This window comes from Physeter macrocephalus, chromosome 5 (genome assembly GCF_002837175.3).
Source record: "Physeter macrocephalus isolate SW-GA chromosome 5, ASM283717v5, whole genome shotgun sequence".
Lineage (NCBI taxonomy): Eukaryota > Metazoa > Chordata > Mammalia > Artiodactyla > Physeteridae > Physeter > Physeter macrocephalus.
Window position 1 is genome coordinate 17,367,022 of NC_041218.1, and position 15,399 is coordinate 17,382,420.

Consider the following 15,399-nt stretch of genomic DNA (forward strand, 5'->3'; position numbering starts at 1 on the left):
GGTGGTGGTGATGGGATGAATTGGGAGATTGGGATTGACATATATACACTAATATGTATAAAATAGGTAACAAAAAAGAACCTGCTGTATAAAAAATAAATAAAATAAAATTCAAAAATTAAAAAAAAAACTCAGATGAGAGGTTGGGATAAATGACTTTTCAAACCAATTTTAACCCTACAGTTCTGATTCTCATTTTTTAATTTATCTTTTATTGGTATCTACATTATCTCAAGAGTATAGATAGGACTATATACAAAAAATAAAGATAATTTTGAAAGGTTGCATGCAAATATATTTTAATTGAAACATAATTATTTCCTCAATTTCCATTGAAATTACTTTAGCTTCACGTCTGAAATTTTTCGGATAACCAAGGATTCCCAATTTCTATATCCTTTGAAAAAAATTTGAGTCATGTAAAAACTAATACTAAAAATTTACTAGAGAAGATAATTTTTTTTAAGTCCTCATGGTGTTTCCATTTTGATACAAATATTTGGCCCACTTATTTCTTTCATAATCTTTTATAAAAGGACCCTATACAGAGATTTTTTTAATCCACATAGAATTGTTCATGTCCATTATTTCTCTCAATCAATAGAGTCTACAGGAAAGTATACTATATGAAGTGGCCACACTTGCTAAGTATCACTAGTGAATAAATGACCATTTGTTGGTTGGAGTCACCCTGGCAGTAAAATGACAATCAAAAATACCATTTTCTTTTTATGTTTCTACAGGTTATAGATGTTTATAGAATCATTATCCTCGGCCTTCTGAACAGCCCATCCCCCCTTTTTTAATGGAGATTTTTTCTTTATTGAGAAACTTAAGACTTGGGTAGTACATCAAATAAAACCAGTTTCTGGGGGGAAAAAATCAAAACTCACAATAGAAAAAAAAAAGTTAACACTGTTTGGGCCATATCAGAACCCAGAGAATATATTATTTTAATTGAAAAATTCTAGGTGCTTCATAATTGACCTTTTGATACAAAATGACCTATTAAATTTGCAATTTGTGGTTCTTGGTGTTGAGGTCCATAGGACAAGCTAGGACGTCTCCAAACCTTGAGCTGAATTCCATGAGGGTTTATCTGGCTTTTGAATGGGTTTGTCCTTGTCTAAGAGGTAGCAGCAGCAACAGCGCCCACCTTCTGGGCAGCTTCTTTCTTGGCATGATGAGCCTGTAGGACCGCCACAGCTTCATCCACCTTGGAGCGAAGAGACTCGGGGGACTCCAGCATGTGCAGCAGCTCCGAGTTGTCAATCTCCAGCAGCATCCCCGTAATCTTCCCAGCCAGGTTTGAGTGCATCGTCTGGATGAGCGGGAACAAACGTTCACCCAGCATCTGTTTCTGTTCCTGCGGGGGTGCTGCGGCCAGCATGGAGGCGGTCAGTGGCTCCTACCCCTGCACGTGGACCGCAGGCTGGGGTGCCTGCAGGGGCTGGATGGCGGGCTGAGGGCTGCGGACACTGGAGGCGTATTTGTAAGGTGCAAAAGCCTGAGCAGCAGAGGCAGCAACAGCAGACGAGGTGCTAGGTTCTGCACTGCTGCGGAAACACCTCCAGACTGGCAGCTGTCAGTCAGCCCTTGCTGGGCGGCACCAGCCCCACCAAAGTCCATAGCCAAGCGGTCCAGGAACTCAGACCCAGTTGGAGCCAGATGGCGAAGAGCTGGACGAGGCCCAGACTGGCATATAGCACTTGGCATTCCTTGGAAGCCTTGAGGTGTCCCACCTTGCTGCCAGCGTGGATTAGGCCTCATCTGTGCTAACTGGTTACGTGTGTAATATGGAGGTCTTCCCTGAGCCTGTGGAACTGCTGGCACAAAGTAGCCGCCAGCTGCAGGCTGGAACTGATTTAAGATGGCATTGGTGGGGAGCGCTCTCATTCCGGCCACCCGCTGCATATACTGGTTGGTCAGGTGAGCATTTCGAAACTCTTCTTTTCTCTGGGCCAGGGTGACATACAGTGGCTTGGAGCCCACGATGCGTCCGTTCATCTCAGTGACTGCTTTGGTTGCCTCTTCAGGGGATGAGAAGCAGACAAAGCCAAACCCTTTGCTTCTCCCATCCTCCAGCATCACCTTAGCACTGGTGATTGATCCAAAAGGAGCAAACTCTTTCCTTAACTTCTCATCATCAATGGTGTCATCCAAGTTCTTAACGTAGAGGTTCACCCCCTGATACCGACTAATTCTCTCCTGTTTCAGCTGTTCAAATTTTCGCTTTAACTCGGCCTGCCGTTCCACTTTCTTCTGTGCATGGCCGACGAAAATGACTTTCCCACTGATTTCTTTTCCATTCATCTCCTCCACGGCCTTATTGGCATCCTCGTGTTTTTCGTAACTCACAAAGCCAAAGCCTTTGGATTTCCCACTGGTATCTCTCATCACCTTGACACTTAGAGTCTTACCAAACTGGCTGAATAGCTCTTTCAGACTCTCATCATCCACCTCTTCCCCAAAGTTTTTGAGATAAACATTGGTGAATTCCTTAGCTTTGGCTCCAAGCTCAGCTTCCCGCTCTTTTCGAGACTTGAATCTGCCCACAAACACTTTGCGGTCATTGAGGAGCATGCCATTCACCTTCTCGATGGCCTTGTCGGCAGCCTCCTGGGTCTCGAAGTGGACAAAGGCATAACCCTTAGAGCCGTTCTCATCACACACCACCTTGCAGGACGGAATGTTTCCAAAAGCAGAAAAAGTATCATAAAGTGCCTTGTTATCTATAGATTTGTCCAGGTTCTTGATGAAGACATTTCCCACGCCAGATTTTCTCAAAGAGGGATCCCTCTGAGACCACATGATACGGACTGGCTTTCCCTTAATCACATCAAAGTTCATGGTATCCAAGGCCCGCTCAGCGTCAGCCGGCTGCTGGAAGTTGACGTAGGCATAACCCAGGGAGCTACGGGTGACCATGTCGCGGCAGACCCGGATGGACAGCACAGGCCCCGCAGGACTGAACTTTTCGTACAGCATGGCCTCGGTGACGTCCGAGTGCAGGTCACCCACGTACAGGGAGGCCATGGGGTAGCTGCTGGCCGCAGCGTTCATCTCCCCGGCCCCCAGCATCCCGAGCCCCGCCAGGAGTACTTCTTGGTGGGTGGGGCACACAGGACAAAGGGGGCTCCGCTCCGAGCCGCGGCCCACAGGTGGCAGTGAAGCTCAGAAAAGCTGAGTCGGTCGGCTTCGAGGGCCCGGAGGAGTGCGGGGACGACTCGGACGAGACTGACTGCCCAACCGCAGACAAAAGGCTCTCAAAAACAATATGGCCCTCCCTGAGAGTTTGTTAATTTTCAGGGGTCCTAGTCTGGAAGATCCCAATTTCAAAAAATGAAAAGGGGGACTGTCCTCCAAATTACAAAAATTCTTCCCGAGGCAACCCCGTGGTGCCCACGGCGGCCTCCGGAACGTGCATTTCTCTATAAATACAGGCCTCGGGCTCCCGGCGGTTTAAGATTACAGCAACCCAGGGAAGAGGGAAACCAAATATTTGTCGGTGCCGACTCGGCAAGCCCCGGGCGGCCGGAGCGCGCAGCCGCCTCCCACGCCAGGCCGGCGAAGGGCAGCGCGGACACGTGAAGCGCGGAGGTCGGCGCGCGGGGGGCGAGGGCGGCGGGCGCGGGGCTGACACGCGGCGCGGCCGGGCGGCGGGCTGAGGCGTGTGGACGCGGGCGCGCGAGCGACTCACCACCGGACCGACGGACGGGGACCGACGAACGCCCAGGTGCGGCGGCGGCGTCGGGCAGGCCAAAGCGTGCAAAAGTGACTTCCCCGCGAGTTCTCCGAGGAGGATTCGCTCTTTTATTTATTTATTTATTTTTAAGATTTTAAAGAGTTTTCGGTTTTTTTTTAAAAATCTTTTTCTTTTTTTTTTTTTTTTTCTTCAGGCTGCTAGACCCGAAAGCGGCGGAGGCTGCGGCGACCCGGGGCGGAGAGAGCTGAACAGCCCTTTTTTATCCTACACTTAACAGTTTGTTTATACTTTCTACTTTTCAAAAGGGATTTAAAGCATCTTAAAATAACATGTATGTATACAACAAAGGTCTGGGGAAAAAGTAATGTATCAAAGATATAAGAAGGAGTAGGAGAAAGCAAAAATGCTAAACATAAGGTTTGATATAATTATGCTGATTGCCTATTCAATTTTGCTCTGAGTTTCCTCAGGGCAAGAAGAACAACAACAAAAAAAAACCCAGGTTAAATACTTCTAGTTATTTGCTTGACGAAAGCAAACCAATTTGAAGAGAGAAAAAGAGACAGAGACAGAAAGAGAGAGAGATATAGAGAAAATGGGCACGTGCCTTTCTTCCCTGGTTATAAATTTTAAATGGACTTACCAGATGAGACTGTATACAGAAAATAATAGGCAATGTGTCTTTGACCAAATTTATCTAACAAATACAGACAAAACCAAAGATATAACATTTGAATTTGATTTAGTGAAGGTGGTTGTTCAGGGGATAAGATAATGTGAAAGTTATGTAATATTCTAGTGCTCTGCCTTGATTCAAGGATAGAGCTGTCGATTTAGCCAGAGAAGTGAGTGGATATCATGTTTCTCAGACAATCTTATTTATAAGGCACTGACCTCCGTAGGGTTTTAAGCAGGAGTTGGTGAGCAGATGGTCTGATATCAAGCACTTCAGCAAGAGTCTATGAGAGCAGCATCGTTTGTCACAGGAGAACCACCTGTTCAATATCACATTGGTGGGTGGTGATGCCACTGCAACTGGTCCAGGGACCATGCCTCGAAATACACGGCCTGGGTGGCAAGTGTCCACCTTTTTCATAAATGGAAGCTCTGCCATCTTCCATGCATCTCTGAAATTATATTGATTTCTTTCTAAGCTTTAAGTCAATAGAGCTGCATTAGTCTGACAAAAACAACACGTTTCCAACACTATCCTGTGAAAAGGCTTGTAACTTCAAGCCCCTCAGAATGAAAAGCCTTCTTTCCAGAAGCAAGTTTATATGTATTCAAACTTTAAAAGCATAAGCATAAACTATAATTTTTTTTCATGTGTGCTGGTCTTTCCCTAAGTTTAAAAAAAAAAAAGCTCTTTAGCTCCTTGGCATTTTAGTATTTCAAAGCTTTTAAAGTCAAACCCCTAATGTAACCTGCTTTCTTTTTTTAAAAAAAGAATTCATTTGTTTTAAAGTGTTTTGATCATGCTGGTATGTTTTAAAAGTCAATTAAATGTAATCCAAACATCTCAAGAGAGAGGAAGAGTTATTTCATTTTTATCTAAAACCACAGAAACAAAGCCCTTAGTAAATGCATTTTCATGCTGTGCTGGTAATAGGTAGTATCCAGGCTAACTACTTAAATGTCATCCAGCAAAGTGCAAATCCAGTGTGTAGTTTGGAGGAACAGATGTTTGAAAATCTAATACACCCAGATTAATGGCGAGTCATAGTTATGTACAGTGATGTTCTTATGCCAGGAAAGGGTGCTAGCCAGATGAACTTGCAAAATAACTTAGAAAACTTGATTGGAGAGTTTCTTGTCTAAAAATGGAATGTACAACCTATTAGGACTCTCTTAAAAAATTAATCAAAGTCCAGAAAAGTGTTTTATACTAAACTCTGAAAGAAGGTCACAATCATGTCTTGACAGCTGAATAAAAATAAGATAAAATCAAATTGTTTACCAGCTCTAATATGCCCTCAGCTGTCTAAATAGTCCCAACAGGGAGAGGAAAGTAAAATTGCAAGCTCACCAAACAGGGATATCCTAACAAATGAAGACCATTGGACCAATTAAATCTGTTAAGCATTTTATTCTATGAAAGTAAAAATCTCCCTGTAAGCAAAAAATCATTTCCCCCCAGTCAGTCTCTTCTCTGACCATCTTTGCTTCTGTAACCTGACTTAATATCGGCGGCATCTTTTGCAAATCTATCTCCCACTTAAGGAATGCCCAATCAGGTGCGGAATCCCTATTCAATGCACTTCAATATATACTAACACAGAATCAAAATTCATTACAAAACATATCTGTACATCAAATAGCAACCTGGGTGAGTAACTACAAACATCAGGAATGCCACTATGCAGAAGAAAATGCATAAATATGTGGGGAAAATGAACAGACTGAAATTAGACATATAAGATATTGATAGTTTTTATAATCTAGGACTATAGATTATCTTTTACTTTCCAAAAAATTCTATAATGAGAATGTATTGACTTTTGTATAAAAGAGAATATCTTAAAGATTAAGATACAATATAGTTGGGGAAAGAAAAACAAAAATGCACAAAATGTACCAAGGAAAAAATTCAAAAGTGGTATATCAACATGGGAAAAGACTATGCTGTCAAATAAATTTAAAACTGTTAAGAAACAACCAGAGAGCTGAAGTTGGTTCAGGGTGGCTTCCTGAAGGAAGTGACTTTCTGGGCTCTAGGAAACAAAGTTATCTTGCAGCAGAGCATGATAAATTTATGAGGATATCAGAAACACTGGAACAGATGTCATATGAGTTGGTAAGAATGCCGAGTCTGCAATACAGACAATTGCCTACATATTGCAAGAGTATTTAGGGGAAAAAAATGACATTTGTTTTCAAAAGGAATTGGGTGGCAGGAAAAGCTTTGTGCTAGGAGTTAAATGACCTGGATTTTTGTGCTGGTCTTGCCACTTTCATGACTTTAGGTAATTCACATGAATTCTCAGAGTCTCTATTTCCTCATCTGAAAAATAAGGACAATAATTATACAGTCTCCCACCTTCCTTTGTTACCGTAAAGGTCAAATGATATGATGTTTCTGAATATGAAAATGTAAAGTGCTACTTTTGTGAAAAGGATTTTTATGAAGGACAGGTTAATATGCCTCTGTCAAAATTTCCCTGTGGCCCAGTCTTCACCTCTAGACTCTCCATACACTCTCCAAAATGCACCTCATTCACACCCATGGCTTTGACCGCCATCTATATCCTGATGGCTCTCAAATCAATATTTCTAACTCAGCTCTGACTACTTATTAGATATTTCCACATAATGATCCAAGTGCACTTAAAATCAATGTGTCCAAAGCGAACTTACTCTCCTTCCTCTAAATTCCGCTCCATACATGGTATGTTCTATCTGAGCAAAATCCAAGGTCAACATGAGCCCTGTCTTAGGTCAGGCTCCAGGGAAGCAGACTCTGCGATGAATATTCATGTGTAGTGACAGAGGGGCGTGCTCCCAGGAGAAAGCTCTAAGGGAGTAAGAGAAAGCAGAATGGGAAAATGTGGAAATCAAGCAACAGTGTGATTTCAGCAAAAATTCTAGCCTCAGCCTGATTCCACAGGGAAGCCCTGGAATGTATGTTACATCTCCAGTTCACGCCACCTCAAGGCTGGGCAACTGAGCTTTCATATTCCTGTGCAGTCAGTCCCTGGCTACAAGCCAACTCAGGGTTGGGCTGGGGAAACAAATTCTCAGGTACTTTCAGCCTCTGCACAAGTGAGTAAAGGGCTCCAGGAGCCATGGAGTCATCTCCCAAAGAGGCAAAAGAGCACAGAAGTCTGGGGAGGGAGCAGAGATCTGAGAGGATGTGAGTACAGTCAGTGTCGTAGGCATCCTCTGAGTTACCTGACCCAGCAATCTGGGGCACTCACTCGAGTCCTCAGGCTCATTCATTCGGTGCACTGCTTCAGTCACTAAGTCCCACAGAGATCCAGGATTCCTCTCAAAGTGATTCTGACCACTCCTTTGCTCTCCTTTATCACATCTAGCTTGACCAACTAAGAACAGCCTCCTACCTGGTCGCCATGCCTCCTCTCAAAGAACAGGCCAACTGATATTTCACAACACAGGTATACATAGATTTGATTTGTCCCTCCCTATTTAAAATCTTTCAATATCTCCCCATAATTTTTAAGATGAAATTAGAACTTCTTAGCTTCACAAACCCACCAGCGATTCGTGCTTTGGACTCTGTCTTGCCAGCTCATCAGTTATGACTTTTTGGTCTTAGGACCACTTACACCCTAAAAATTTATGTAAGACTCCAAAGGCTTTGGATTATGTGGATTACAACCACTAATATTTACCATATTCAAAATTAAAACTGAGAAAAAATTAAAATATGTATTTATTTAATTTGACATGACATGGTGAATTGGAGGCCTCCCTCGGTACAGAGCCCACATACACTTTGCTCACAAGATGCAGGGGAGGATGCCTCTGCATCCACTTCTACTAGGACTGGACTCCTCCGTCCTCATCCCTGCATTGGGTAGAGGATTAAGTGTCCTTCCTCTTTTCATCTCCCTCTTTCTGGACCAAGAACATGTGTAGATCCAGGAGCCCAACATACTTCCAAAAGCACACATGCCTGTAATGTATCAAGGCCTCTCACAACAATCACGACTCGACAGGCCTCTTCCAATTCATAACCCTGAATCAACACATTATATCCTTTGGTGTAATTTACCTCTGCTCCTACTCAAATCACTCCATCTTCTCTTTAGATGTCACCCCTAATGCCCTAGATTTCCAGTCTGACTTATGTCAGTGGTCTCCCCTGCCACTCCCACCCTCGAGGCTCAATGAGCACCCGGGGCATGCTTTTCTTTCAAAGCATGGGAAACTTTTTACTCTAATCATTAATTTTCTTGTTTATGTTTCCCCCTCCACTGGTCTTTGAGACCAGAAACTGTGGTTTAGCTGAGTTTTCAATCCTTCTATGAGCCAACCCATCCCTGTATGTGGCAAGTAGGGGGCAGTTGACAGATATTTGCTGATAAATGCTTGCTAAATGTTAGGTGATAAATGTCATATGGTAGTAGGTCAGACTGGAATCAGCATTAGGTAAAGGGTTAAATTGTAGAAAAAAATTGAGAAGGGAAGCAGAAAGCTCTTCAACAAGGAGGATTCGCTTGTCTGTTGGAAAAGGGATAAACCAGAAGAAAGAAAACCAATTAAAAGACTAATGAGATAGTATGTACAAGAAATATTAGAGGCCTAAAGGAGGTTAGTGAAAATAGAGAAGAGAAAAAACAATTGAGATGGACCTAGGAGGTAGATTAGATAGGACCTCATTCTTAAATGTGGTAGTTAAAAAAAATAGAAGAATGACGACTTACACAAGTTTTCAAGGTAATAAAAATGCAGTATTATTTGGTCATGAGTTTTGGGTTATTAGAAAGAACATAAGCATTTGAGAGCTTGATTTACAATCTGGTTTCCCCATTTAAAAGATACATGGTATTGGAGAAATTTCTTAAACTAAGTTATAATTTTTTTCGTGAAAAATGTCAAAAAAGTAAAAGTTATAACTAAACCTCATAACTTGTGAAGCTAGATACTGTATAAATAACAGCTATCACAGTGCCAGACACCTAATAAATTATGCTAATATGTTTCCTTACTATTTGTTCTTTTGCCCTATTTCATTTTTTTGCAATTTCTTTGATGTCTGCATGCTTTTGAACTGGAGCTAGAGAATATTCTTGGTAGAGAATACTGTTAAAAACCTGAGTGTCTTTCAGAAATATTTGATGGTGCGTTTACATGAACACAAAATAAAATGAGGGGCTTTGTTAAATTATAGGTGACCATGTGCCTCCAATCCTTTAATACATATTATTACTTTCTCTTCTTCTCCCCCTGATAAGAACTACTTACATTTCAAACTGGACCATGAAGTATTCATTGAGGTGAAGACCCTAGCTATGTCAAGGAAACAGCAGAATTGCCCTTCCAGATGCTAATGAGGACGAGAGAAGTAACATCTACTTTTTTTTTATTGGTTTATTGTTTTTTTCCCCCAAGGCTAAGAGTAAGGCTCAAGGTGCTAAAGGGAGTGTTCCATCCCCTCAGAGCAATATTCTTTCCATTGCCCTCATCATAGGCTCTATCTGGCCCCTCGTGAATCATTTACAGTTGGTCGTCCTTCTCACATCCCAACAACAGAAAATAACCCACAGGGTTGTATAAGCATGTTGTCTGTCCTTTTCCAACTCTCATTTATCTTTCCTTCATTCCATCTTCTCTCACACACTCAGTCTCCCACACCTACCAAAATAGCTACCTCTCCATTCTCAAGAGATTAAACTTCTGCTATGCACAAATGTACACGTCCTCATGTGTTTCTGTATCTGAGGATGTGGATACACATCCTAAAAAGTGATTTCATTTTTAAAATATTTAGATCAATAATAAACATGGAGATAGAGTCTTTCCCTTCATCACGTTTTGAACTGCTCTTTTTCTCATTATCAGTTCTTTATGTAGTTCTGACTTTCTCAAACACCATTTTAATTGCAAGATCTAAAGAGAGGAAACAAGTCATTTTTTCCAGTGTAGAACACAGATCCCCTTTCGTGTCCACAGAAGGTGTGCCTAGAGAATGATCTTTGCCTGTAATTACTTTTACCAAATATGTTTAACGGTGTCAATAATTTAGCTTTTGAAGGCAGCCAAGCTCCTTCCCAGATTGCTGGATGTTTAGCCAAATGAGTGGTACAACCCATGTTGGCGTGTCCCTGAAAAAGACATGACTTTGGACATCAAAGCACTATATACATACCATGGCTATAAGAAATGAATAGCTATTACCCAATTCCAGAACAGTCTTGTTTGTCAAAGGTAGTGATATGTATACAAAAGTAAGTAACTCTCCAAGCCTTACTTCAAAAATATTCATTCTCTGAAATATATCACACTTGAAAGGCTCTCATGAAATTCAAGTACTTATATCTATTACTAACTGAAAGAAATAAAGGGTGTAACAACTAAGAGGACTTCAATTTAATAAATTATTTTAGTTTCTAGCAGAAGTTTAATTGTGGTTTTAATAATTTGACCAGTATTTATTTCCTACTTATTTAGTATAAGTTAGATTACATATAAGATTCAAGCATTCTCCATTATTTAAATGGTATTAATTTAAAAGAAAGGACTGAAAAAACATTTTGCATTTAGTATACCAAAAAATGGAGCGGAAGAAGCAAGGACAGAATATGTTAAGGTCATAGTTCACTGTAGTATATAGATCTTTCCTTATGACACTCAGCTGGTCTAGAATTTAAGAACGAAAAATAGGAAGCTTCCTGTATTCCTGTATTTATCTTACTTTTCAAATCAACTGCACTTTCAAATCTCTTCCAGAGTGATTATACAAAATCCAATTTGAAGATATTCCTGGGAATAAAGAGAGTTTAGCATTAAACAAACAAACCCTATGGCTTAAATTGTAAATGCCCTAAAACTAATCTAATCACAAAGTTGAAAGAGACCTATAGGAAAATTATCTTTCCAAGAAGTAAATGATGTATAAGCTTTTATAGTTTGGGTGCTACTTACCACTTTCCAAAGAGACTAAATAAACAAAGAATGAAGGGAAAATTTTAAATTCCACATTTTTAAAATGAGTTAGAGGGTTTTATTGACATGAATGTGATGATCTAAAAAGCTCCCCTGAGAACTGGATAGCTAAACAAACAAGACACTGTTAGAATGAAAAAGGAGGGGAATTTGGGATAGCAAACATTAGTGTCTTTGAGTATATAATGACAGTTTCAAATATCTAAAGAACCAACATATGGATGAAATGTTACAATTGTTTAGATCATTAGAAGGGGTTTAAACTAAGCCCTATGAAAAGTTAAAAACGATTGTCATTTACTATGAAGGAGACAAATTATTTAAAGTATTTTTCTGAAAAAAGAAATATTGCATTAGTCAAAATTCTTTAGAAGTCACTTATAATCCCACTACTAAGAGATAACCACTGTTAACCCTGATTCATCTCCTTTCGGGAATCCCACAGCACATATTGCTTTGGAACCAGAGTTTTTACTTAAAACCGCAGTGAACATCTTTACTTGTAAATAAGTATACTGGTATATCCATTACATCTTACATAATGGATACACAGTATTTCTTTGTATGCAACGACCACTGTTTACTTACCAATATTTTGGAATCTTAATTTTTTCGAATTTTATACTGTTAAAAACAAGTATGCAATTGAAAAACATTTATACATATATTTTTGTTCTTCTACCTACATCTATCAGTAAGATGAACTTCTAACAATCCCATTTCTGCTAGATCACAGTTTATGCATGTTATTTAACTTTGTCACATTGCTAAATTGCCAACCAGAAATATTATATCACTTATATTTCTACCATGAGAGTGATCATTTTTCCACCTCATTATTAAAACTAGGTATTAACGTTCTTTATTCTTTGTCAATTTGACAGATAAAAACATAGTACCTCGTTGTTTTTAAGGGTGGCTCTTTGAGTATCAATCAACAAGAATATATGTATGGGGGGGGGCTTCCCTGGTGGCACAGTGGTTAAGACTCTGCCTGCCAATGCAGGGGACACGGATTAGAGCCCTGGTCCAGGAAGATCCCACATGCCGCGGAGCAACTAAGCCCGTGCGCCACAACTACTGAGCCTGCGCTCTAGAGTCCACGAGCTGCAACTACTGAGCCTTTGTATCACAACTACTGAAGCCGGCACGCCTAGAGCCCATGCTCCACAACAAAAGAAGCCACTGCAATGAGACACCCGTGCACTGTGACGAAGAGTAGCCCCCGCTTGCCACAACTAGAGAAAGTCTGCGTGCAGCAACGAAGACCCAACACAACCAAAAATAAATTAATTAATTTTTTTAAAAAAGAATATATGTATGTATAATTTCTACCATTTATCTTTTTTGTTGTTAATTTTACATGCAATGCTTTCACTCAAACATTTTGTTTGCTCATTTTTTTAAACACAAAACTTTCTCCTCTCCCTCTTTCCCTCTCTCTTTCTTTCCTTTTTAATTTTATGAATTTTTGCATTTGGAGTCACACCTAGAAAGACTAGACAATATCATTTACAAAAAAGCCTAGGGCTTCCCTGGTGGCGCAGTGGTTGAGAGTCCGCCTGCCGATGCAGGGGACGCGGGTTCGTGCCCCGGTCCGGGAAGCTCCCACATGCCGCGGAGCGGCTGGGCCCGTGAGCCATGGCCGCTGAGACTGCGCGCCTGGAGCCTGTGCTGTGCAACGGGAGAGGCCACAACAGTGAGAGGCCCGTGTACCGAAAAAAAAAAAAAAAAAAAAAAAAAAGCCTAAAGGAGTTACCAAACTTAAAAAATGCTAAATCACTCATCAAGGAAGTTGTTTAAGATTAGGCTGGATGATTTCTAGCTGAAATTTTGTTGCTGTTGAAGAAGCCTATATTAGACCACTAAGATTTAACAATTATGTATATAAAAATAATAAAAGTAATTTATAAATGCAATTAAGAGAAAAAGCAAACAGAAGAATCAAAACCAGAAATGAGACAGGGAGTAATGTTGTCAAATAGGAGTTATTGGAAGACTTTTGGTTTTTATTTTAAAGCCTGTGTATGCTTCAATTTTTTAGACATGTAATTCTTTAACAAAAATAATAAATAATTATAACAAAATTTAATGAATAAATAAATGAAAATTTAATGAGTAAATAAATAAAATAGAGAAGAATACATTATTTGGTGGAGGAACTGGCAGGCTAAAAGTTTCCTAGTCTAGCTTAGACTTCTACCTGGTGATCAAAACATCTTTACTTCTCCTGACTGCATCATACTTATAAAATGGCCAAAAGCCTTCCCTGTCCACTAACTATAACCACGTCAGCAATTTTTAGGTTCAGTTTTGCTGGCTATATTAAAAATTCCTACTCTGAAAAAAAAAAGTCTGAACTAGACCTACGTACAGTAGTGTCCGATTGCCTCTCTTGGCTGAATTCTGTCATCAATAAGCATCCCGTTGAAGCCTATTTCTCCTGCTCAGGTATCTTCTAATTTATTTCATCTCTACCTTGCTTGAGACAGAGTATTCCTTGAGATGACAACTGTTCTTCATTTTACTCATCACTTCCTTTTTCTGAAATACTACCTTAGTGACCAGGATGACTGGGGCTACTTATCATCCACTTCTGGAGTACCACCTGCACTTGAGTGATTAGGTGGTAGCCTGGACAAGTTCAAAGACCCTGTGTTGAAATGATTCTAACAAGGAGGGAAAGAGGAATAAGTCTGAGACCCTAACCCAGAGTTTCTGTAGGTATAGAGAACTGGAATGCTCTGAGTCAGAGAGGGCATCTGAGAACCCATTCAATAACAGATTGAAATCCTGAGTCATGGCATTGGAACAGAGCCCAAACCTTTCAGCAGTGGGAGAGCTTGCTTTGATACAGACACCCTCTTTCAGCTTCAAATTATAGCTGAGAAGCCTGGAGAAACTGGAGCAGATGGTTGACTTCATGCATCATTGAAAGGCCTGTAGTCCTCTCACCTATTTGGCAATGCTGTAAAGCAAATAGGACAAACCCCACTTCACCTGCAGTCTCCTTTACAAAAGTATTATATCACTGGGTCAGACAGTGCATCACCGTATGGATAAAATGTAATGTGGTAGAAACAAGAGGGAACCAGGTCACCAAACATTTTCTGTAAATGGTCAGATAATAAGTAGTTTAGGCTTTTCAGGACACATATGTTCTCCTTTGCTTATTTTTTTAAGTTCGTTTTGTCTGTGTATAACTCTTTTAAAATATAACAATCATTCTTAGCTAATGGAAAGTATGAAAACAGACCACAGGCCATAGTTTACCAATCCCTGGTCTAATCACATCAGTTAAAAGACAAAGATTGTCAGATTGCACGGAACAAAACAAGACCCTATATATCATGTCTACGAGAAATACACTTTAAATGTAATAATACAGATAGTTTAAAAATAAGATGACTTTAAAAGATATTCCATGTAAATACAAAGCAAAAGAAAGCTGGAGTATCTAGAGTGATATTAGAAAAACTAGACTTAAAAACCATGAAAATTACCAGGATCAAAAATGGATACTACAAAATTATCAAAGGATCAATTTACCAAGAGTGCAAAACAACTTAAAATGTGAATGACCCTAATGACAGAGCATTCAAACACATGAAGCAAAACTGACAGAACTGAAAGAAAAAAATGATAAACCCAAGATTACAGCTGAAGACTTCAATACTCCTCTCTCAGTGATCAACAACTAGTAAGAGATAAAATCAAGAATGAAGAAACCACAAACTTGACCTAATTAACATGTATAGCCAATTCTTTCCTCCCAAAAGAGAGAATACACATTTTTCTTAAGTGCACGTAAAGTACTCACCAAAACAGACCATGTCCCGGGTTATAAAACAAACTTTAACAAATTTAAAAGGACTGAAATTGTACAAATTACATTCTCTGATCACAATGGAATTAAACTAGAAATTAATCACAAAAAGATATTAGGAAAGTCTTCAAATACTCAGAAATAAAACATTACACTTTAAATAATCTATAGGTCAAATAGGATTTCTCAAGAGAAGTGTATTAATCTATTCAGACTGATAGAACAAAATACCATAGACTGG

At 40.0% G+C, this 15,399-nt stretch overlaps 1 protein-coding gene across 1 annotated transcript; it reads right to left on the reverse strand.

The window, feature by feature from the left end:
- Nucleotides 1–860: 860 nt before the first annotated feature.
- LOC102982749 (polyadenylate-binding protein 4-like) lies at nt 861–3,072 on the reverse strand. The gene is given in 2 exon segments (XM_055084682.1): nt 861–1,533; nt 1,536–3,072. Coding segments are annotated over 2 exon segments (1,935 nt in total). The 5' UTR covers nt 3,064–3,072; the 3' UTR covers nt 861–1,126.
- Nucleotides 3,073–15,399: the final 12,327 nt, after the last annotated feature.